Raw genomic sequence first — 21,919 nt, forward strand, 5'->3', positions numbered from 1 at the left:
GTACACAGAACAGACATCACTGTTAGAGGAATGTTTATTGGGGGAGAATCAAAGGGATTATTTTGTGGGATTCGGGCTGCGAAATTTCCCCCTCTCGAAATTCTGGACAAGGGTTTTCTGTCTAAATGATAGACACAGATCTCCCAATACCGTGCCTTTACCACTGGTGAGAGTGGCTCGAGGCCCCTGGCCAGCTTGATGCCTGCAGGTGCAGTGTGGGTGGGGCACAGGCTCCCTGTGGGGCACAGACAGGCGATGGTTCTGACACAGCAGCTGGCCCTTAAGTGCCACAGCTTCCTGGGGGTGTCTGCCCTTGTCCCTGATCTGTCTAATACTTGGAGAATGGCTGTGGCCCACAAAGACAGCTTGTTGGTGACAGGACTTGGTATTTCTCTCTTTACAGGAGGGAGCCCTGTAGCTGAGAGGAGGCCCCTGGGCAGGCTGTGCCTGGGCCTGCACTTGTGCTTCCTTCCGAGTTTTCCCAAACTTGGCTGAGGACAGAAGGGGCTGTTGAGGACAGGCGCTATCTGTAGCATGCCGGTGCCCCATCTTCTCTTCTAAGAACTTCCCAACATCTTTCCTGAGTTTCTGAGCTTCGGTCCTCCCAGTAAAGGCAGCTCTACCTTGAACCATGCCTCTGCTTTGCACACATGGCAGGATGCCCTTTTCCTGGGAGTTTTCTTGTCTTTTGCACTTTCTGCCAGGATTAAGCCATTGTAAAATAGCCTTCACTTTTTTTCTAAAAAGGCTTTCATGGGGAGGCTGACCTTTCTGTGATAGGGTGCGGGAGGATTGGCTCCCAGGCTTCTCCGCCAGTGCCACGTCCCGAGGAGGGCAACTCTTCCTTATAGGCTGGGATGTCCCCAACCCTGCATCCCCTCCACCAAACTCTTGTGCTTTGGAACACGGAGGGCTCACTGTCTCTGTAGCTGGTGGGAGATTCTTGTGCTGGTGCTTCCTTAAGACATGCTTAGGGACCCAAGTATCCTGCTGCTGTTCCGTCCTAATTCCTGTGTCCTGCACACGGACGTGAAGCACCTGGGAAGCTCCCATGTCCCCACTGGAGTCCTCCTGGTCATGAGTCAGGGAGGCCTTGGAAGTCGAGGGGGGCAGGTCGTTGTCTTTGCTCTGGGCCCACCTCTGCTGTGTTTGCTCCAATTTAAGCCTTAATTCCTTATACAGCCGTTCTGTTAAATTAGGATCCTGGGGAATTGATGTGTTTGCTGGGTGGCTTTTAATGGTCACAGTACGTTTGTCCTTATTTACATTCACATTTATCATTTGGGGGCTTCCTGGCTGGCTGGTTGTCAAGATATCTCTAGGTTTTGATTGACGCCCATCTGGCTCCTCAACCCTGAATGACTCCCTGGACACTTTGGGCACAGAAACAGGTTCTGGATTCACCACCATCTTGCCCTGTTGGCTTGCTTTGCCTATGCTGCTCTGTCTGATAGGTTGAAGAATCTGTCTGCCATCCTTCATTTCCTGAACTTCCTCTGCAAGCCCATGGTTGATAGGACGCGGTGATTTTGCTGGGATTCCCTGTCCTTCCTTGCCCACAGTTGAGGTGGCAGGGAGAGAATGATCCAGGATGGGGGCTGAATTTGCTGTTCCCACTTTGTCTCCATGGAGAGATTTAGAGCTTCCTCTAAGGGACTTGAAGTCCCCAGATTTTGAGTTGGACCCAGAAATCAGGTTGGTTGAGCAGGCCAGGTTCGAATGGGATAAGGACTGGGATGGGGCCTCTTTCAATTTAAAGATAGCTGTGGATTCACAGTCCTTAGGGGGAAGGCCCTCTACCATTCTATGATGGCATTGTTTAATATGGGACTCCAGCATCTGCTGTGCATCGGATTCAATGAAGGAAAGCTCCCGGGAGGTATTCAGGCAATATTCCCCACCCACTGATGGTGGCAGAACTCTCTGTTGTATTTCAGTGTGGGATTTCTCAGGATGAAGCAATGTCTGATTCATAGTATGCCATGAACTATGCACGGTCCCGGGGAGCTGACCCTCATTGATTTCCTCCAACTTTTTGCTCAGATGTATTCTGAGGACATTTTCAAGTTGCCTTTGGCCTAGTCTCTCCACAGATGCCCTTGATGTATTCTCGGATGGGCTCATAAGTTCTTCCTCAGCATCATACCCCATATCCTTATCTGAAGAGCTCTCTGGGTCACTCAACAGATGATCTTTTGGCCCATTCTCTGGGTTGTTTCCCAGATCCTTCCCAAAGGGGTCCTCTAGCTGAAGCATTTCTGAGTCCCCCTCATGGAAGCTTTCAGGTTGGCTCAACCCAACATTTAGAGTGTTGCTACTCTGACTCTTAGAGGTCTGTTGGAGTCTACGATAGTGCCCCACCTCAGGTATGTTTGAAAAATTCTTCGGAGGCCTCATCAGTGATAGAGACTCATGGATCCTGCGGGGAAGGCCCCACCGGTGCTGGATGAGCCTCTTTCGGAGGTGATGCTCTAGTTTCTTACGAAGCTCATCACTGAGAGGAAACTGTCCAGGAAGGATAGAGACTGCACCATGGGCCTGGAAGGCCCGGCGGTTAGACAAGTTAGGAGCCGAAGGACAAAAGGCCTCATGGGATCTTTGAACCACAGCGGGTAAGCCCCACAAACGTGCCTGTTGCTTCTGCAAAACATTCCATTCTAGGTCTTGAATTTCAGAGGGGATGAGAGACTCCAACTCATTCTGGGGTCTATGAAAACACACTCCACAGCTCTTAATCTGGGGTAGAGGACTAGATGGCAGGATTGGGAGTGGGGACTGAAGGTAGGTCTCAGGCTGGACTTGAGTGGGAGGTAGGGGCTGGGGTTGAGGCTGGGGTTGAGGCTGGGGTTGAGGCTGGATCTCAGGCAGGGCCTGAGGAAGTGGAGGGGGAAGTCCTGGGGATTCCTGGTCTGTGGAGGTAGAGATTCTATTGAAAATAAAGGTTGAGGAACAATCCTCTGAGACATGGGCAACAGAGGGCAAAGACTCAGTATCCAGAGTTGGGAGACCCCAGAAGACCTGCAAAGGTGTTTGCTGTAAATGGACCTCTACCAAGGGGGGGTAGGGGGGCTGCTGATGCACATGTAGCTCCTTTGATTTGTCTTTGCTGTTCCAGAAAGGAAGGGAGGCTGCCAAGTCAGGCTGGGCAGCAACTGACTCTGACATTTTTCCCAAAGAATTTAGTGTGTAGTCTGGCCTGAGTTGTTTTGGAAAAGAACCCTTCTTTCCCTTCCATATCAAGAAATCACTCCTCTTTTGGACTTGTTTCTCCAGAAGTGCCAGGACTTCAGGGCTGAGGAAAGACAGGCTGCCAGGCTCTACAACGTAGGGCACAGGGTCTCCCCTGGAAGAAGCCTCAGAACGGAGGGCAAGAATCTCTTGGCTGAAATCACATTGAGCCAAGGTAGAAGGGAAGAAGTCTTTGGCATGAGTTTTGCCCCAAGAGAAGTCTGAGACACACAAGCTTGCATGGTCAGTGCCTGTGGTTGTTGGGATATGAGTGGACAATCCAACAGGGCCATCTGGAGATGAGTTCTCCGGAACAGGCTTCAAGGTGATGGAAACTGATTTAGATTGAGCCACAGTTAAAGTGCTGTCTGGTGGTGGTGAAACAGACAGGGTTGGTGGTGCATGATGACAAGCACAGGTCTCAGTGGGATTCTTTGTCTGGGACAACTCCGATAAGGAGTTGACATCTTGGGAAACGGGGGAGTCAAGAGAGAAGATGGTATTTAGAGCCAATTTGGCCTCTGGTTGAACAACAGGGTCCACTGTCTGAGCATCACATGGTGGGAGAGGGGACACGGCAAGGGGTTGGGGTGGGAAATGGTCCTCAGGGAAATCAGATTCCAAGGGAGGACAAGGCTGTGGTGGCCAAGAGTGATCCGGTGGTGAGAGTGGAACATAGTCAGCCAAGGGGGTCATTGGGTTAGGTGGGAAGGTGGAGGCAAGTGGCAGGGAAGGCTCAGGCAGAGAAGCTGATATTAGGTCTCCTGGAGGGTCTGCTGAGAAGGCAGGGGATGAAGTGAACAATGAGTCAGTCACAGGAGCTGTGGAACCCAAGGGAGTAGCATCTTCGAGGGCCTCTGGGTACCGCATCCGATTGATCTCAGCAGTTGTGTTATTACACACCTCACAGAAGGGGTCTGGACATAACAGTTGACGAAAGTGGATTGTATCACGTTGCCGGCCTAGGGGGCTGCAGGAGACAGGAGGTACAAAGCTGCAGCCAGGGCCAGAACAAGGGAAGGAGCCCCTGCTGACCTGCCAAGGGAGGGGCCACCTGAAGCCTGCTGCTCCTTCACAATGCCCCACATTTATGACTTCATACTACACTCAGTAACCTTCACCCCAGGGCCCTCATTCATGTACCCATTCCTATGGCTACCCCCCTCCCATGACTGGCGGGTTGCACTGAATTCATACAATTGCATCAATCATGCTCTAGGAGGGATCAGGATAGAAAGGGAAAGAGTAGTCACCTCCTTATATTACACATCAGCTTCCTTATCTCTTCCTCTTCTCTCTGAAGGCATTTCCAATCTGGGAAACCAGGAGAGTAGGTTATATGTAGTGAAGGTGGAAACACAGGTATTATACAGGAGTCCCTTTGTGACACACCCTTGCGATATTAGATTCTGGATGCCCCAATAATCGGTAGATGAGGTCAAATGGTCAATGATGTGACACATGGTATAGCATTAAAGTATTTCATTTACATTACATCATGTGATGCTCAAACCACCTCTGTGAAGCACACAAGTCAGTGGTTACCTCAGGGAGGAATCCTGAGTATCCGTGATGTCACAGGTCTTGCACAAAATCAGGAGACAGAAGTTCTGACTCCTGACATCTCACACGGCCACTACTGGGCAACAACCATTGATTGCCCAGGTCCACCATGGCTCCACACTCAGGGCTGGGCAGAGCAAGGAATCTAAGGGCCTCCAGTTCTGAGTGTTCTGAGGCCTCCATTTTCAGAGGGGCACTGTGTCTAGTAGCTGACATCCTCAGAAATCATGGAACTGGAACCTCATGGAAAGGACAGGAAGGGTCACCCTTGGAGAGGTCATGTGGAACAAGCAGAACCTTACCTTTCAGTGTACCGCCTTTCCTCCTCCTCTTGGCTCTGCCCTGACACTGGAATGAAAATGAAAGAATGAGGACCCTGGGACTCATCTCTCCCTCTGCTCTCAGAAATGGAGACATTCTTGGGGTGCCTGGGTGGCTCAGACAGTTAAGCATTTGACACTTGTTTTCGGCTCAGGTCATGATCTCTGTTCACTGGTCTCCAGTGAATTCAAGGTCCCCATCTGTGCTGTCAGAGCAGAGACCGCTTGGGATTCTCTCTCTCCCTCTCTCTGCTCCTCCTGGGGCCACCCTCTGTGTGTGTGTGTGTGTGTGTGTGTGTGTGTGTGTGTGTGTATGCGCACGTGCGCATGTGTATACTTTCTAACATAAGGAAAAAAAACAGAAACGGAGGACCAACAGTCACATCAGTGCTCCATCAGGTAGGACCCTGTATCCTGGGACAGAGCTTGGACCCTAGTCTCTGCTCAGTGTGTCTCAGAGGCTTAGCACTCTTCTCCTGATCAGCCCAACATGAAGGCTCGGTCAAGTGAAATCTTACATGAGAAGGTGACCCATGATCAAGTGCTGGGGAACCTTGTTCTCTTACACACATCCCATACTCTCTAAACCCAAACTAAGACTACAGAATCCTTATGTTTGGGATTTTGTCCAAGACCCGCCGCCACAGCCAGATAAGTACTAAACCTTAGTACTTTCTTAACCCTTAGCCCTGCCAGATCTCTCTTCCTAGAGGAGTGAATGTCTCTTCTTTTAGACTTCCCATTTTAGTTGTGTCTAATCCTACAAAACTCATTTTAAAATTTGGGACTAGAAGTAGAAACAATACGAATGTCTGTTCAGGACTCCCCCAGGATTCCTTACCTTTTGGATGGGTTTGGTGTTCCCAGTTGGAAATGGAATCCCCATCAGGTAGCACAGGAACAGAAGAAGCAACCCCAACCCATACAAGAAGGTGAAGTTGGGGTCAGTCTCAAAGCCTGTTGAGCCAAAGCACAACATGGTTCAGTAGCACTATTCTGAAATGAGAGAATCACAAAGCTGCCTATAGGTAACTGAATCGCAAGGCTGCCTATAGGTAACTGAGCTCCGAGTGTGCCGATGCCTGACTATATAACTCTCCAGGCTTACATCACAGAGCACTGAAAAGTCACAAAAGGTTTCTGAGGGTTGGTGGAGGGGACAATTGGAGAGGGTGTGCCCCAAGCCCCTCCCCACCTACCAGCCCAGAAGGTCCCTCCACCTCTCCTCCTGCAGGTCCCTCTGCCCTACCCTGCCATCCTGTTTTTCTACCTCATCTTTTCATCATATTGACGAGGGAGCATGAGGCTGGCTGAGGGGCCAAGCACAAGCTAGCACACAATCCCCTACCTGCCAACTGTGGGCAATGTGTGATATTCCTTAGATAACTCCAGGCTACTCAAAACCAAGAAAGGACAAAAAACAAATGGCTGAACTGATAGTCTCCAGTTCACCAGAAAAAGGCAATCCTGTCAACAGCCTAATGTCCAGGAACCCCCTACTGTCTTAATGTTAATGCTTTGCCTGAGGGAAAAACAACCTTATCCTGACTATAGCCAGGCCTCCAATTTTCTGAGTCTTTAGACTATGAAAATCCCTTTAGGAACTCTCTCTTGACTTTGTCTCCCCCTACGCCATAAAAGTATCCCCCAACACTTATAGTCCAGCTCTTTCTGCCCATGGGTCCTGTCCCTGTGCTTTAATAAAACCAGCTTTTTGTACCAAAGACATCTTCAAGAATTCTTTCTTGGCCATCGGCTCCAGATCGTCCCCCCACCGTCACCTCAAAACTTCATTTGGTCCCCAGCATGGCACGTTCAGTCTTTTTATTGGGACTCTGAGCCGGTGCAAATTCAGTGAGTATACTCTCTCTTTTCTTCCTTTACTCTTATTTCAGGGGCTTTTCGAGAACTATGGTCTTATTGGAACACTTTCATATCGATTTCTCAGGCTGCAATTCTCTAACCCATGGCTACTCTACGGGGAGAAGAAAGCCTGCCTTTTGGCTGGAAGTTAGTACCCTGGCTAGAATGGTAATAAGACTCAGAAACTTGATCCCCTCTCTTTATTCTTGTCCTTTATACAAAGTTGTCTGTCTTGGGCATGGGACAGCCACCTAAATAACCAGGACAGCTGCCAATCTTAAGACTCTCATGTGAGGTTTCCTCCTCATTGGTCTAATGTGATCCCCTCCACATCTCTTGTCTAGCTGCTTCAGGCTGGGAGACCTCCACTGGGAGCCAGCCAAATCAGTACCTGATTGAATTAAAACCCAGTCAGGGACCGTTTTCTAGGGAGTTGGCTGTAAAGGCTATGTGTGTTGGAATGTCACTTAGATCATGATGGATTCCTATCTTTACTGTTTTCAGTCATTATCCTCTACTAAGTACTTAAAATACAAAATGGGGTAGCTCTCCCCCACCCCGTAAATTTTCTCGTGTTTTTCATGGGCTAAAAATCTTAGGTTTTTCGAGAAACTAAAGCATGGCCTCCACAACACACTCATCACAGACTAGGTAATCAAGGCATGGCCATCAAGGCATATTCTTCAAGGCATGGCCTTTTAGGGCACTGCTTTCAAGGTACATTATTTTGGTCCCTACAACAGGCACCCGTCTAATCTAGAATGCAATGGGGAAGCAGGGGGATGGTAGCATTCCCCCTTCAGGAGTCCTTGGTTGGCTGATTGGTGGTCATAGCAACTTCAAGAAACACCTCCGGTCACTTTGACACCAGGAACCTTTGACATATCCTGCACAAGGGATGCCACCTGGGAGATGGGGGTCATTCTCAGGGATAATGGACCTTCTCTCTCTTTTCTGCTTTTCTCCTAAAGAGAAGCATAGGAGCTTCTTCTTCCATCCCCAGAAATCTCCCTTCAGATGCCTTTTGGCCCTCTAGAAACTGTGATATCATGACCTGAGCTGAAGTGGGACGTTTAACCAACTGAGCCACCCAGGCGCCCCACAGAGCCTTCAAAATTTAAAGGAATGAGGGATTGATGGTACACCTGTTTTTGGGGGGTTTTTTGTTGTTGTTGTTGACAGCACTGAAATTACCTCCACTGATATTTAGTAGGGGAGGTTCACAGCTAACATCAAATACAAATAATTTGCCAATGTCTATGCTAACATCAATTATAAATCATTTGCCAACACTTAAGCATTTTACTTGCAGCAACCTCAAAATCACCCTATGATGCAAGCAGTTTTCACAATCACCCGTTGATGTAAGCAGGACAGGTATCTACTGCCCCTTTTGTCAAAGAACAAAACTGAAGCTAAGAGAGGGTAAATGACTTCTCAAGATCACCTAGCTAGAAAATAGCAGAGCCCTGACAATGAAATCCCCAATGTTCTCAACACCTCTTTTAAACATTAAGTGACTTCTTAAAATAAAGAGTCACCCTAGTCCTACAATTAAAGCAGTTGTGTGGCTACGAATATTTACTTTGTGTATTAAATGCTAGAAGAAAATTTTTGTTGTTGTTATTCTATCATCCCCTTAGGTACTTTTTCCTTTTCATTCTTGGCACCAAAGTCTTTATAGGTTTCTTCTATTGCCCTCTGAGAACCTGCTTTCAAGAACTAGATTATGTACGACTCTCAGGAAGTCATAAATGAATAACAAATCTTAACATGCCATACATCTCACACAGTTTACATACATCTAACCCTTAAGCCTTAATATAAAGCTCTCACAGGAGCAGTTCAGGCAGCCATCCCGACGTAGCAGAGATGGCTTTTGGTAGAGTGAGGTGTTCTCACATGTCAGCTGTGACATCTTCCCAGCTGACCTGTGTCACCACATAGAAGTCTGGTTCATACTGTGCTAGGTTAGATTTTGTCCAAGAAGCAGTATTTTCCAAAAGCTCTAGGACAATGAAATGCTTGTATTTGAAGACATTCCATATAGATAAGTAAGGAGAAGTCATTGGTTTATGATTCTCATATGTTTGGGGCACCAGGTGGCTCAGTCTGTTAAGCATGACTTCAGCTCAGGTCATGATCTCGTGGTTCGTGGGTTCAAGCCCCAAATCAGGCTCTGTGCTGACAGCTGAGAGCCTGGGGACTGTGTCTCCAGGATTCCGTGTCTCCCTCTCTCTCTGTCTGTCCCCTGCTCATGCTCGCTCACTCGCTCCCTCTCTCAAAAAACAAACATTAAAAACCTTTTCAAATGTTTTTATTTACTTTTGAGAGTGAGACAGAGAGACAGATGGTGAGCAGGGGAGGGGCAGAGAGAGAGGGACACAGAATCCGATTCAGGCTCCAGGCTCCAGGCTCCGAGCTACCACCACAAAGCCCGATGTGGGGGTCAAACCCATGAACCTTGAGATCACGACCTGAGCCAAAGTCGGACGCTCAACCGACTGAGCCACCCAGGTGCCCCACATTAAAAAAGATTTAAGAAATGATTCTCATATGTTTTCCATTTCCTAGGACCAGTCCCCAGTGCTCTCTCTTTCCCATTCTCATCACTGTCCCCGGGATGAGCCACATGGGGAATGGCTATTTTCAGGATTCCAAAAAGCCTGTAGAACAGAGTCTCGGGCAAAATCTGTTTAAACTGCATTTAAGATACTGACTGGCTATAAAATGTCTCTCGTTCCATCACACACCAAACTTTTATTGAACTCTACAGTGTAGTATTTCTAGTAGAAATATCAACAAAATATGGTATCGCCTCAACGCTTGGGCAGGTCATAGTTTAGTGAGTCCTGTAAATGGCTATGAAAAGTGACATAAACAGTAAAGGAAGTAGGAATAAGAACATAATGAAAACGCAGAAATCAGAGTAATCAGTTCTTCTCCCAGGAAGGAGAAGAGAGAAGACCAGAGAAGTTTTTACAACAGGTGCCAACTGAGCTGAGCCTTGTGAGGTATTCGGGACTTCTTCCTCTTCTTTCTTCTGTTTCCTCCTTCTCTTTTTCTTTCTGTAGAGCAGTTTTAGAGCAGTTTTATAAGTTCACAGCACAATTGGGCAGAAAGTACAGAGTTCCCACATGCCCCTCTTCCTCCCTACCACACTCCCCCCACTATCAACGCCCAGAACCAGCATGGGGCAGTTATTACAATCAGTGGACCTACACTGACACATCATTATCACTCAAAGTCATACTTTACATTAGCGTTCGCTCTTGGTGTTGGACGTTCTATGGGCTTGAACATGTGTGATGACATGTGTCCTCCACTGTAGTGTCACACAGAGTAGTTGCACTGCCCTAAAATCCTCTGTGCTCTGCCTATTCATCCCATCTTGCCCCCTTATCCCTGGCACCCACTGATTTTTTACGGTCTTCAGAGTTGTTTCTTTTCCAGACTTTCATATCGTATGATTATACATAAGGTGTGTGGCCTTTTCAGATTGGCTTCTTCCACTTAGTAATAAGCATTTAAGGATCTTCCATGTGTTTTCATGACTTAGTGGCTTATGCCCTTTTAGCGTTGGATAATATCCACTGTCTGGAGAAACCAGAGTTGATTTATCCACTCACCTATGGAAGGACACCTTGGCTGCTTCCCAGGTTTGGCAAGTATGAATAAAGCTCCTATAATCTTTTGTTTTAGACCACTTTATTGAGACTTAATTCACATACCCTACAATTCACCCACTAAAAGTGTACAATTCAGTGGCTTTTAGTGTATTCACAATGTTGTGCAGTCACCACAGTCAACTTTAGAACATTTTCATTATTCAAAACAGAAGTTTTTCCCCATAGGCTTCATGTATCCTTCAGTCTTCTCATTCCTCCTGCTCGCCCCCTAGGTTACCACTAATCTACTTTTTCTATGGATTTGTCAATTCTGGACATTGTATGCATGGAATCATGCAACATGTGACCTTTTATATCTGGCTTCTTTCATAATGTTTCAATCTTCATCCACGTGGTAACATGTATCACCCATGTTGTAACATGTAAAATGTGTCCATGATGTAACATGTAATATGCCATTTTTTGGCAAATTATATTCATTGGACAGATACCATGTTTTGTTCATACATTGATTTGTTAAATATTTGGGTTGTTTCTGCTTTTTGGCTATATTGATTGAATAAATCTGCTATGAACATTTCTCTACATGTTTTGGTGTGGATGTACATTTTCATTTCTTGCTTATTAATTTTTTTTTTTTCAACGTTTTTTATTTATTTTTGGGACAGAGAGAGACATAGCATGAATGGGGGAGGGGCAGAGAGAGAGGGAGACACAGAATCGGAAACAGGCTCCAGGCTCTGAGCCATCAGCCCAGAGCCTGACGCGGGGCTCGAACTCACGGACCGCGAGATCGTGACCTGGCTGAAGTCGGACGCCCAACCGACTGCGCCACCCAGGCGCCCCACTTGCTTATTAATTTTTATAACAACTTAAAGTCAGACTTCATCTAAGCATGTCTCTTTCTTAGATTTGGGGAGTAAAACCATATTTGTTCCCTGTGAAATGCGATCTCTGGTGTCTAAATGCAACTTTTATTAAATATCTGGGTGCATCAATTTGCCCTCCTGCTAACACTTGCAAAATTAGCCCTTGAATCAGGAGGAATGGTGGTGGTGCATAATGTTTAACATTTAAGAATAAAGAACACCTTATGTTCTCAACATTCTAATTTTAGAAAGTCAGAAAAATGTGTGGGAAGAGTAAATGCAATCCAGCCAGCGGGAACACGAGTAAACCTATGTAACATATATAAAAACACATGTCTGGTCACACACACAGATATTTGATAAAAGTTGCATTTAGACCACAGAGACCTCATTTCATAGGGAACGAATATGGTTTTACTCCCCAAATCTAAGAAAGAGACATGCTTAGACGAAGTCTGACTTTAAGTAGTTATAAAAATGAATAAGCAAGAAATGAAAATGTACATCCACACCAAAACATGTAGAGAAATGTTCATAGCAGATTTATTCAATCAATATAGCCAAAAAGCAGAAATAACCCAAATATTTAACAAATCAAACAAATCAATGTATAAACAAAACATGGTATATCTGTACAATGGAATATGATATACAGGTATGTGCCTGAGGAGGAGAGTAGCAAAAAACAGGCTGAAAAATAAGAAGGGAAATTGCTATGAAAGCCTTTGAATGACGGTTTAAGGAACTTGAACTTTGTGCTGAGCACAGTGGGAAGCTAAGGCCATGGGAAGCTTCATAACCAAAAGAATGGCATACCCAGATATCTATGTAAGCGGCTGGCAAAAGAGAAGCTGTTGAGAACTCATGAGGAAATATGCAAATTAATCACTGTATCACATAAAGCTCCCTTGCAGATGATAGAAAAACAGATGAATTCTGGCTTCCTTAATTTTAATTTATTGGCTTATACTCCTCTGCAATAGAGGAGAAGATCCAGCTTCTGACTCACTATCCCTTGGTTCTGCTTTCTCAGTATTGACTCATTCTCAAGCCACTTCTCTTGCGGTCCCAAGATGGTATCCAGCCAGAAAAACAGAATTGTTGTCCCGGTGTTCTCAATTAAGTCCCAAAATTCAGGTGAATGGGACTAGCTCAGGTCATAAGAACACCCTTGAAATAATTACTGGGAACCAGAAAATACTGTTGCCCTGGTCTTAGCCAGCGCTACTCAAAGTGTGGTCCGTGGGCCAGTACTTGTTCCCACATTTTTGTCACCATCTGCACCAAGTATAGAAATTGAGGATGGTTAGAACCTTCTATTGCAATTTTACAGAGTAATTAAATCTAATAATTAAAATCCAACGTTTGTATTTTGTTTGTCTTTTTTTTGTGTGTCATTGTTTTCGTGATTCATTTGCATTGTATCTTAGGCAAGTATCAGCCCAGAGTACATGGGGGAGCAGGGGGAGGAAGCAAACTGGTCCTCCACCACAGAAAGTTTGAGAAACTGTGGTCTAATTTGCATGCTCCACCGTGAAGTCTGGGAGTGAGTCAGCATTCTGGAAGCATACAGGGAGACTTGGGGAGCTCTTTCCCTCATGCCATGACAGGGGGCAAAAAAAAATGTCCACTCTAATTGTGGGACCTAATTTGGAGAGGGAAAGATACTCCCAGACTTCCCTCAGCTCTGTCATTTTCTCATGCCTTCTTCCATGTTGACCTGTCCTATTCAGAGTCTCTGGTAAGAATTTACCCTGTGTAAGCTCTGGATATGGCCATTTTAATAGGCTAAACATTACATGCACCTTCAGCTTCCCTGCCCATCAGATTTTTTTTTTGTTTATTTTTGAGAGGGAGAGAGAGAGAGAGAGAGAGAGAGAGAGAGAGAGAATGCAAGTGGAGAGGGGCAGCAGGCAGAGAGAGGGAGACGCAGAATCCCAAGCAGGGTCCAGGCTCTGAGCTGTCAGCAAAGAGCCCAATGTGGGGTTTGAACTCTCACGGGCTGTTGAGATCATGACCTGAGCTGAAGTCAGACAATCAACTGAGCCACACAGGTGCCCCTCCCATAGCAACTTTAATTACTAGAATCAAAGCCTCTGAATGGCTCTCCTAACCCATTAAGAGAAAAAGAACTTTGAGTGAGACTAACACAAGGTAATTACTAAACTAAGCCAAAATCCTTTGCCATGCTCTTGGCAATGAATTATGGAAACTCCAGAGCCCCATAAGAGGTCTAAAGGGGAAAAAAAAATGTTGACGACAAATTTCAGGGACCTTGGTTTCTCATTAAAAATACATTTTAGAAACTGTTTTACGTTACCTTGCTAAGGCAGTTGTAAAGCAGGGAAACGGGGGCAGCACTTCAGCAAACTGCAGCTTTCATTGCTCTCTTAAAATAAAATGGAAACAATAAAAACACAATTAAAAATAAAATTAAGAAAACATAATCTGAAAGAGTATTTTGATTCTTTTTCTAATTAAAGCTCTGCAATTAAAGTTTTGCAGGAGAGCCACCTGTGTTTTTAATCTCCCTGTCCACAAAGGGCTAATACAGGCATAGGATTTGAGATTGTCTCCTACACTCAGAGCTGGAAAGGACCTTGGAGAACCTTCTAGTCTGGCTTTCTCATTTTACAAATTGGAAACTGAGGCCAAGCAGGGTGACTTCTTCTCTCCTTAATCCTCTCTTTCATATATGGGTGTGCATGTGAGTGTGTGTGTGTGTGTGTGTGTATGTGTGTGTGTGTTTTCTCTCAGAGGGCTTGGAAAGTTGGAGTCTGTACAGTTTTAACATAATTCACACACTCAATATGGGACTTTCTTTCCAGGGCCCTAATTTGCCTTCTAGTATGAAGGCAGAGGTTCAATAAGCACCAAATTTTACCCAGTACACCTCAAAATATGCAATTTTGGGGAACCTGGGTGGCTTAGTTAGTTAAGCATCTGACTCTTGGTTTCAGCTGAGGTCATGATCTTGTGGTTCCTGGAATCAAGCCCCACAATGAGCTTCGCACTGACCGCTTGGAGCCTGCTTGGGCTTCTATCTCTCCCTCTCTTGTTGCCCCTCCCCCCACCTGCATTCTCTTTCTCTCTCTCTCAAAATCAACTTTAAAAAAATGTGCATTTTTTGCCTAAGTGGACTTACAAACAATTGAGATAGTAATGCTTTTTTGTGAAAATCTAATGGAAATACAGTGTGTGCCTTCACCCCTCCTGCACTAAAATAAACTGAATGTAACGTTCCTTCACGACCCAAGCTTAGTCTAATAAACTGCTGTGGTACTCCAGAGGAGCCAGTGCAGAAGTTCCGGCATGTAGACACATGCACATTGGTGCCAAAACCTACCATCATAAAAAAAAATCCACCACTTAGAATTTAGTGGATTACTTCTTTTTCATATAAATGTAGTGATTGTTTATAAAATACACAGTTCAAAATTGACCTAAGAAATAATGGGCTTTCGCAGGTCACAGGACTGCCCTTGAGAATTAATGTAGATTAGGTCACCCCCCAAGAGGCGGGGGGCAGTGAGGGAGGGAACCACAAGGATGAAGTGGAACAGAACTCTTGTTTGGTCCATACTTATTATGTGCCCCAAACTTTCACTCATCCCCTTTAACTATACTGTGAGGGAAGAAATATTTTTCTCATTTTACAGATAACAAAACTGAGGCCCCGAAAGATTAAATAACTTGCCCCAGGCCACAGAGCAAAAAGGAAAAGAGCAAGGTTATGACCAGAGCTTGCCATAGTCCCAGGCCTGCACATTCTCTCTGCAGGATGCTGTCCCAGAAAGCAGAGTCACCGGGCCATTATATTCAATGCTTCTCTGTTACCATACCAGCATCTATTTTGTGTGAAATGAGAAACCACCCCAAAACTTCATGGTTTAAAACAATGGACATCTCATTTGCTCACAATTTGGGGATTGCGGCCTGGGCTGAGCTGGGTAACTCTGTTGATTTTGCCAGTGTTCACTATGAATTCATTCAGCTGGTAGGTCAGCCGGGGCCTGGGCTTGGCTAGGCCCTGGATGGCTGGGCTTTTCTCTCAGGGCCTCTCCCTCTTACACAGCATCTCCCATGGCCTCTCCACATAGCTCCAGCAGAGTAAGAGAGTCCTTATAAAGGAGATCAGGGCTAAGAGCCTGGAAGCAGAACTTCTCAAGGCTTAGACCAGGAAGCTGTTTAGGATCCCTCTGCCACTTCCAGTCATTTAGAATAAGTCACAGTCTCTATTCCAGTTCCAGGAGAGAACACAATACAAGGGCAAATTCAGGGAGATGTGGATCATTGGAGGCCAGCAATGTAACAGTGGTCACCAGCAACTTCTTCAATGTTGTCCACACCAACTCTAAATTTTGCTGTGTCTTCTGTCCCTATAATTTCCTTATATCTAGTTTTTCTCTCTTTTCCTGTAACTTTCTCCATTTACTCTCACCAGTTCTCAGCTTTCCTGCATAGTAACTGGCCTTCCATAGCCAGCTGCAAACTGAGGATTCCTTTCCTTCATGTCTGTGAACCAAAAAATCACAATTGTGTCAACTCCGCTCTCCATCTATGCAGCTCAGGTGTTCTACTCACAGAGATTCCTTTGGATTTTGGTCGCTTTTTGTCTTGCTTTTGCTTTTGCATCTAGCTCCAAACCTGGAAGTATAGTTTAAGGAAAAGAAGATATCTGTGAATCAAGAAGCAACTGAAGTGAAAACCCTTACATGTTTTGCCCTTATACATACAATCTAGAATTTGAGATCTTTAGTTTTACCTACAAGAAGGCAAGATATCTGGATCAATGGCCAAGTCAACAAATCAATGTTTGCCATGTTTTACATGCTTTAAATTTCCTTAGCCATCATTCACCAGGGCCCGGAAAGAAGAGGGGGCTGCAGGAATCAGATAATTCCAAGCATTACATTCTGGTTCACAGCGGGCTGCATCTTACATGAAGCTAAGATGAGATCAGATTACATTTCCATTGAATCCTTCAACCTGTCTGATCACTGCTTTGGTCTGTCAGGAGAGATTCAGGAATACCAAGAATTAGCCAGGGCCAGGGGATACCACCAGCATGAGAAGGGAAAAGGAAATGAGAAAAAGAAATTCTAAAACAGACCAGGTGAAGATCCTTGCAGAAGGGATCATACATAGGTTTCCATCTGAAGTACTAGGGAATTAAAATGAAAATTAATGGGTGCTTGTGTGGCTCAGTTGGTAGAGCATCTGAGTCTTGATCTCAGGGTTATGAGCTCATGCCCCAGTTTGGCATGGAGACTACTAAAAAAAAAAAAAAAAAAAAAAAGGTTAAAATAAAAATTGAAATGTGAATTACCCTTCAAGAGTGTCTAAATTCATTCACTGATTTTTTTAATGTTTTAAAATTTATATTTGAGAGAGAGAGAGACAGAGTGTGATTGAGGGAGGGGCAGAGAGAGGGAGACACAAAATGTGAAGCAGTCTCCAGGTTATGCCTTGTCAGCACAGAGCACAATGCGGGGCACAAACTCATGAACCATGAGACCAAGACTTGAGCCAAGTTGGACGCTTAACTGACTGAGCAACCCAGGCACCCCCATTCAATGATAATGTTTATCACTTTTTCTTTTATTCTGCTCCCTGAGGGCAGTCATTGGATCCTTGATTGTTGGATTACATCTACACCAGACATTTAGGGGCAAAAATGAAGGGACTTCAATTCAATTTGACTATTTATACATCTGAATTGCTCAAGTGAAGAAGCCACCTGAGATAAAATGTCTTCATTATTATTTTAGATTAATTCATTGACTCTTATCTGTGCCCAATAGTCACAAACATCAAAAGCTGATTGAAAATGTGCATAAATTTGGGGCGCCTGGGTGGCGCAGTCGGTTAAGCGTCCGACTTCAGCCAGGTCACGATCTCGCGGTCCGTGAGTTCGAGCCCCGCGTCAGGCTCTGGGCTGATGGCTCGGAGCCTGGAGCCTGTTTCCGATTCTGTGTCTCCCTCTCTCTCTGCCCCTCCCCCGTTCATGCTCTGTCTCTCTCTGTCCCAAAAATAAATAAAAAAAAAAAAAAAAAAAAAAAAAAACGTTGAAAAAAAAAAAAAAAAGAAAATGTGCATAAATTCATACATAAATGAATTATACATAAATTCATTATAACCCTCATAATGATTTACACAAAATCCAATTAACATTCTATGAAAGTTCAGGAGAATCTAACGAGATTCTGATATTCACAGGAAGAAAAATAAATAATTTTGTCACAGAAAATTTTGAAGGAAGAATATGAGATGGAACTAGCCACACTAGATATTTAAATGTAACACTATATAATTAAAATAATCTACTACTGAAAGAAGAAAAAAATGTATATAATTACAGAACACTGACTAGCTAGTCCAGAAACTGATTTTGTTCCATATAAGAATTTGCTAGAAAATAAAAATGACACCACCAGAAAGGAAGAGCTATTTCATGAACTTGTAAAGGAATAACTCAGTAGGAATTTAAGTAAAATAAAATTAGTTTAGATTCATCCCTCATAGTGCATACTAAAATAAATCCCAGATACATGAAAATAGTAAATATTTTAAAAACTAGCCTTTTCCAAATGCCCAAACAAGGTGTTATACCTGCAAATTTAGAACCCAGGATGATTTCCTAAGCTTCAAATCCTTTTAAGAAATCATAACACAAAAGACCCAGCTGTTCAGATTACATAAAATGGAAAACTTCTATTTGTTACAGGGGAAAAAAAATCATAAACAACTTCTGAAAAAGTAGATTTGGAAAATTATATTCAGGAAGCTTGGAAAAAAAGCATCTTTAGAAAGACATTATTTTACTATGACCTTTGTTCAGGGTAACAGAATTAATCTCCTTAAACCCCATTTTCTTATGACGTTTCCTTGTTACAAGAGTTTAGGGATTCTGTCACTTACCATTCTCTGATCTCAGCCATTTTAGAAGATATATACTCGACATATCCCTATACCAGCTGCACCTGATATTTATTTAATAATTTTCTTTAAATCAACTCTGTTTCACTTAAATAAACTAACTTTGTTCTAACAAATAATTTCTGTGAAATTGCTGTTAGATGTGATTAAAATTTAAATCAGTAAACTCTGGGCAAAGCAGATGACCCTCCAAAACATGGGTGAGCCTCATCCAATCAGGTGAAGGACTTAAAAGGAAAAACTGAAGTCCTCTGAAGAAGGAATTCTGCCTCCAGACTGCCTTAAGATTCAAGACTGCAACATCAACTGCTGCTGGAATTTCCAGCCTGCTGGCCTGCACTGCAGATTTTAAACTTGCCAACTACCACACTCAAAAGAGCCAACTCCTTAAAACAAATCCCCACTTTTACGCCTCTGTCTCTCTGCCTCTCTGTTTCTTTCTGTTCTCTGTTGCTCTGTATGTGGGTGTGTATATATACATATCCCATCCTATTGGCTCTGTTTCTCTGGAGAACCCTGAGTAATAATACACTGACCAGCCTTCAGGAACACTGACTTTCCAAATCACATTCAAATGTCTTGGCCTGGATGCCAATGCTTACCTTAACCTAGCTCCTCCTTCCTAGTCCACATTCACTTCGTGTGACTTTCCACTGCACACTGCTTTACTCTAGCTGGTCACCTCACATCTTTGTTTGAGCTCAGCATTCTGCTGAGGATACCTTGATTTGCCAGGCCTCCCCTGCCTGCCTTCAAGGCCTGGAACAGTTTCCACATGAGGAGCTAAGGAAGAAATAAAAACTGGAATAATATTCTCACACCTAGAAATATGTAAAACCAGCTTTGTCAGGTAAGATTTCATCTCACGTGCCAGGTCGGACTAATTGGTGGCAGTTACCTGATTTTAAGAAGGATTCGGGGGCTCTCTCTTTCTGAAAGAATGCAGGCATCTATTAGTGATGTATTACAGTGGAAGGGTGAGAGGGGCCAGAGTGGTAATGAACTTGGTACATAACTGCCATCTCTGGCTTATTTATTAAGGAAACTGGCAAGACTATTTTCCTGGGCCCTTTCCAATGCCTTTTCAAGCAAGGCATTAGATGTATAAATTTCTTACAAAAACTAACCTACATTCTAGTCATTTCCCGTATTTACATATGTAGGGAAAGTCAACAAGAGCATTGAAACAAAGGAAGGAGTACAGAGAACAGGCTACAGTTGCCTCCCAACCATCTCCTTTTTCACACGGTACCAAATGTTAAGAGAGAATTTGCCCGCCGAGATGAGTGAGTTTGGGAATACAAACAACCCAAGATGCCAGTGCAGCTATTCGTTGACCACTGCTGCCCAGCACCCAAACACTGGGACATCCTCATAAAATACCTTCGGGAGATCCTTAGGTATGAAAATTCTCTTGGGGCAGCAAAAGTTGCACTGGTCGCTCCCCCCACATCCCTGTCTTCCCATCCCTGAACTGCTGAAATGAGAACAGAAGCAACCCTTTGCAGCACATCAAGATCAGAGTACTTGATACAGATCTTCCTGAAAATCAACCCAACCTGTCCTAGTAGAAAGCCACCATATGTCTGGTTTTCAATGGTTCCTTCCCACAGTCTTTAAGGTTGGGGTCAGGAAGCATGATTTTTCATACAGGTGGGTTAGGTTACTTTCATTCATTCTGGACTTGAACACTGAAGATACAGAGAGAAACTATATTAGTCCTCTGCTTTCAAGGAGCTCCTGGCTTAATTGATAGTCAAAGAATATACAGAAACCTATCTTAGACCAAGGTCAGCAAACTTTGAATGGCATTTGGTGGGAGGTACAGAACACAGGTTGGAAAAGGACTAAGAAAGACAAAAATACCCCCATGGGAACAATGAGGGTTATTTGGGAATCAGGCCTCTCTGACTCTAATCACCTTCTCAAAATCGTATTTCCTAGGGCAGTCTTACCATATTACCCTAATGACAATCACATGGATGTTTAAATACACATTCTGGGGATATATCTCAATCCATCTGAATCAGTATCACAAAGGAAAAGAATGGAAATTCAAACATTGGTCCAACACTTCAGGTAAATCTTATTATCAGGGAGCTTGAGAAACGTTTTCAAGAGGAACTTCTATTCCATCCTCAAACAGTTCACCACCCTTTTTCCCCAGCACTGTCCCTTGGCCTGTTAGGCATGTGGCTGTCTAATAAAATATCAACTTCAATTAACATAATGACCTTTATTTCCAATTTTACAGTAAAATATAACTGTGCTAGTGCAGGGAAAATACAAGTATAGACAACATCACTGGGAGAATTACACAGGCTACTGAAGAAAATTTTCAGCTAATTATGTGTAAAAGAGAGATACTAGAGTCTATGCAGAAGGAAGAAAGCCCATGAACATCTTCCATTAGTGCAGTGTCTGTGGGTGATTCCTTGGGTCTCCAAATCCATTTGCTTCTTCTCAAGTGACTATCAAACCACGAGTTCAGGCCCCAAGAGCCGTGTGACCAACTGCAGAACAACTTTACTGTTTTCAACACTCAGTTGTTGGGTTTTCCACTCACAGAAAATGAAGACAGGATACCTAACTACATGTTGCAGCCTAGTCTGAGTGGATCACACCCCTATGCTGGGGGAGAAAACAAACAGCTTTCTGTGCTATTGAGGTATCAGTGTTGAGAACCTGAAGTGGCCATGCACTGTAAGTGTCTGCATGGAAACCCTTCCTTTAGTCCACACATTTCCTGTGGCCAGCCGGGTCACTGCTTGACTATCCATGACTGCAGATGTAAATGGAAACTTGAACCATGTCTAATGGAAAGCTTTTGCCCTTCTTGGGAATCCAGCTGGCTAACTGCCTCCCACCCCAGAACTCATTGAGCAAGACAAGGCAGTGGAATCTCTGGTGTGTATACAATTTCCTTCATGGTTTTACTTAAATAATCTCACATCACTATGCCCCATGTTCCCCACCCACAATTCATTGCAATGCTTTTTAACCTGCATCATATAATACTATAAAAATAAAAGATGTTGTTAAGAGTTTGCTTGACAGTATATCAAACTCATTTGTTGGCATCAAGCCACATTTTTAAACAATATTTCATTTTTAAGTAATCTCTACTCCCAACATGGGGCTCGAACTCACAACCCCGAGATCAAGAGTCACATGCTCCACTGACTGAGTTAGCCAGGCACCCTGGTATCAAACCATATTTAAATGATAGCCTTTTGTTCCAGTGGGAAAATATGTACAATCTGTTGTTTTTCTCATTTTTAAGCTGGATTCAGTGAAGCTGAATTTACAATAGGTACCCCATTTGAGACAACAGCAAATTGCAGGGAGGGGAAAGTTTGTTCAAAAGCAGACCTGAGAGGTAAATACTGCCAAGTCTGTATTTCATCTTTCTTCCCTAATGATACCTGAGGTAAGACAGGATGCTCTTCATAAAAGGTGACTCACTTTCTAAAATGTTGTACTGCTGACCTGGTAAAAGAGGTTTTGG

At 44.1% G+C, this 21,919-nt stretch overlaps 1 protein-coding gene and 1 long non-coding RNA gene across 2 annotated transcripts in view; both read right to left on the minus strand.

Annotated features, from left to right (window-relative positions):
* Window positions 1–16: 16 nt before the first annotated feature.
* Window positions 17–8,907, minus strand: LOC131492018 (spermatogenesis-associated protein 31D1-like). The gene is made up of 4 exons (XM_058695615.1): window positions 5,953–8,907; window positions 5,094–5,139; window positions 4,482–4,542; window positions 17–4,198 (listed from the first exon to the last, which is right to left on the minus strand). The coding sequence occupies exons 1-4, from the start codon at window positions 6,088–6,090 to the stop codon at window positions 58–60; spliced, it is 4,386 nt and encodes a 1,461-aa protein (XP_058551598.1). The 5' UTR covers window positions 6,091–8,907; the 3' UTR covers window positions 17–57.
* Window positions 8,908–9,974: 1,067 nt separating this feature from the next.
* Window positions 9,975–21,919, minus strand: part of LOC131492020 (uncharacterized) — a 62,968-nt gene continuing 51,023 nt past the window's right edge. Inside the window, exons 2-4 of the long non-coding RNA XR_009251781.1 lie at window positions 16,057–16,119; window positions 13,793–13,861; window positions 9,975–10,042 (exon numbers count right to left, since the gene is read on the minus strand). This is a non-coding gene — a long non-coding RNA (uncharacterized LOC131492020). The remainder of the gene's footprint in view (window positions 10,043–13,792; window positions 13,862–16,056; window positions 16,120–21,919) is intronic.

Source organism: Neofelis nebulosa, chromosome 12 (assembly GCF_028018385.1).
Source record: "Neofelis nebulosa isolate mNeoNeb1 chromosome 12, mNeoNeb1.pri, whole genome shotgun sequence".
Taxonomy (NCBI): domain Eukaryota; kingdom Metazoa; phylum Chordata; class Mammalia; order Carnivora; family Felidae; genus Neofelis; species Neofelis nebulosa.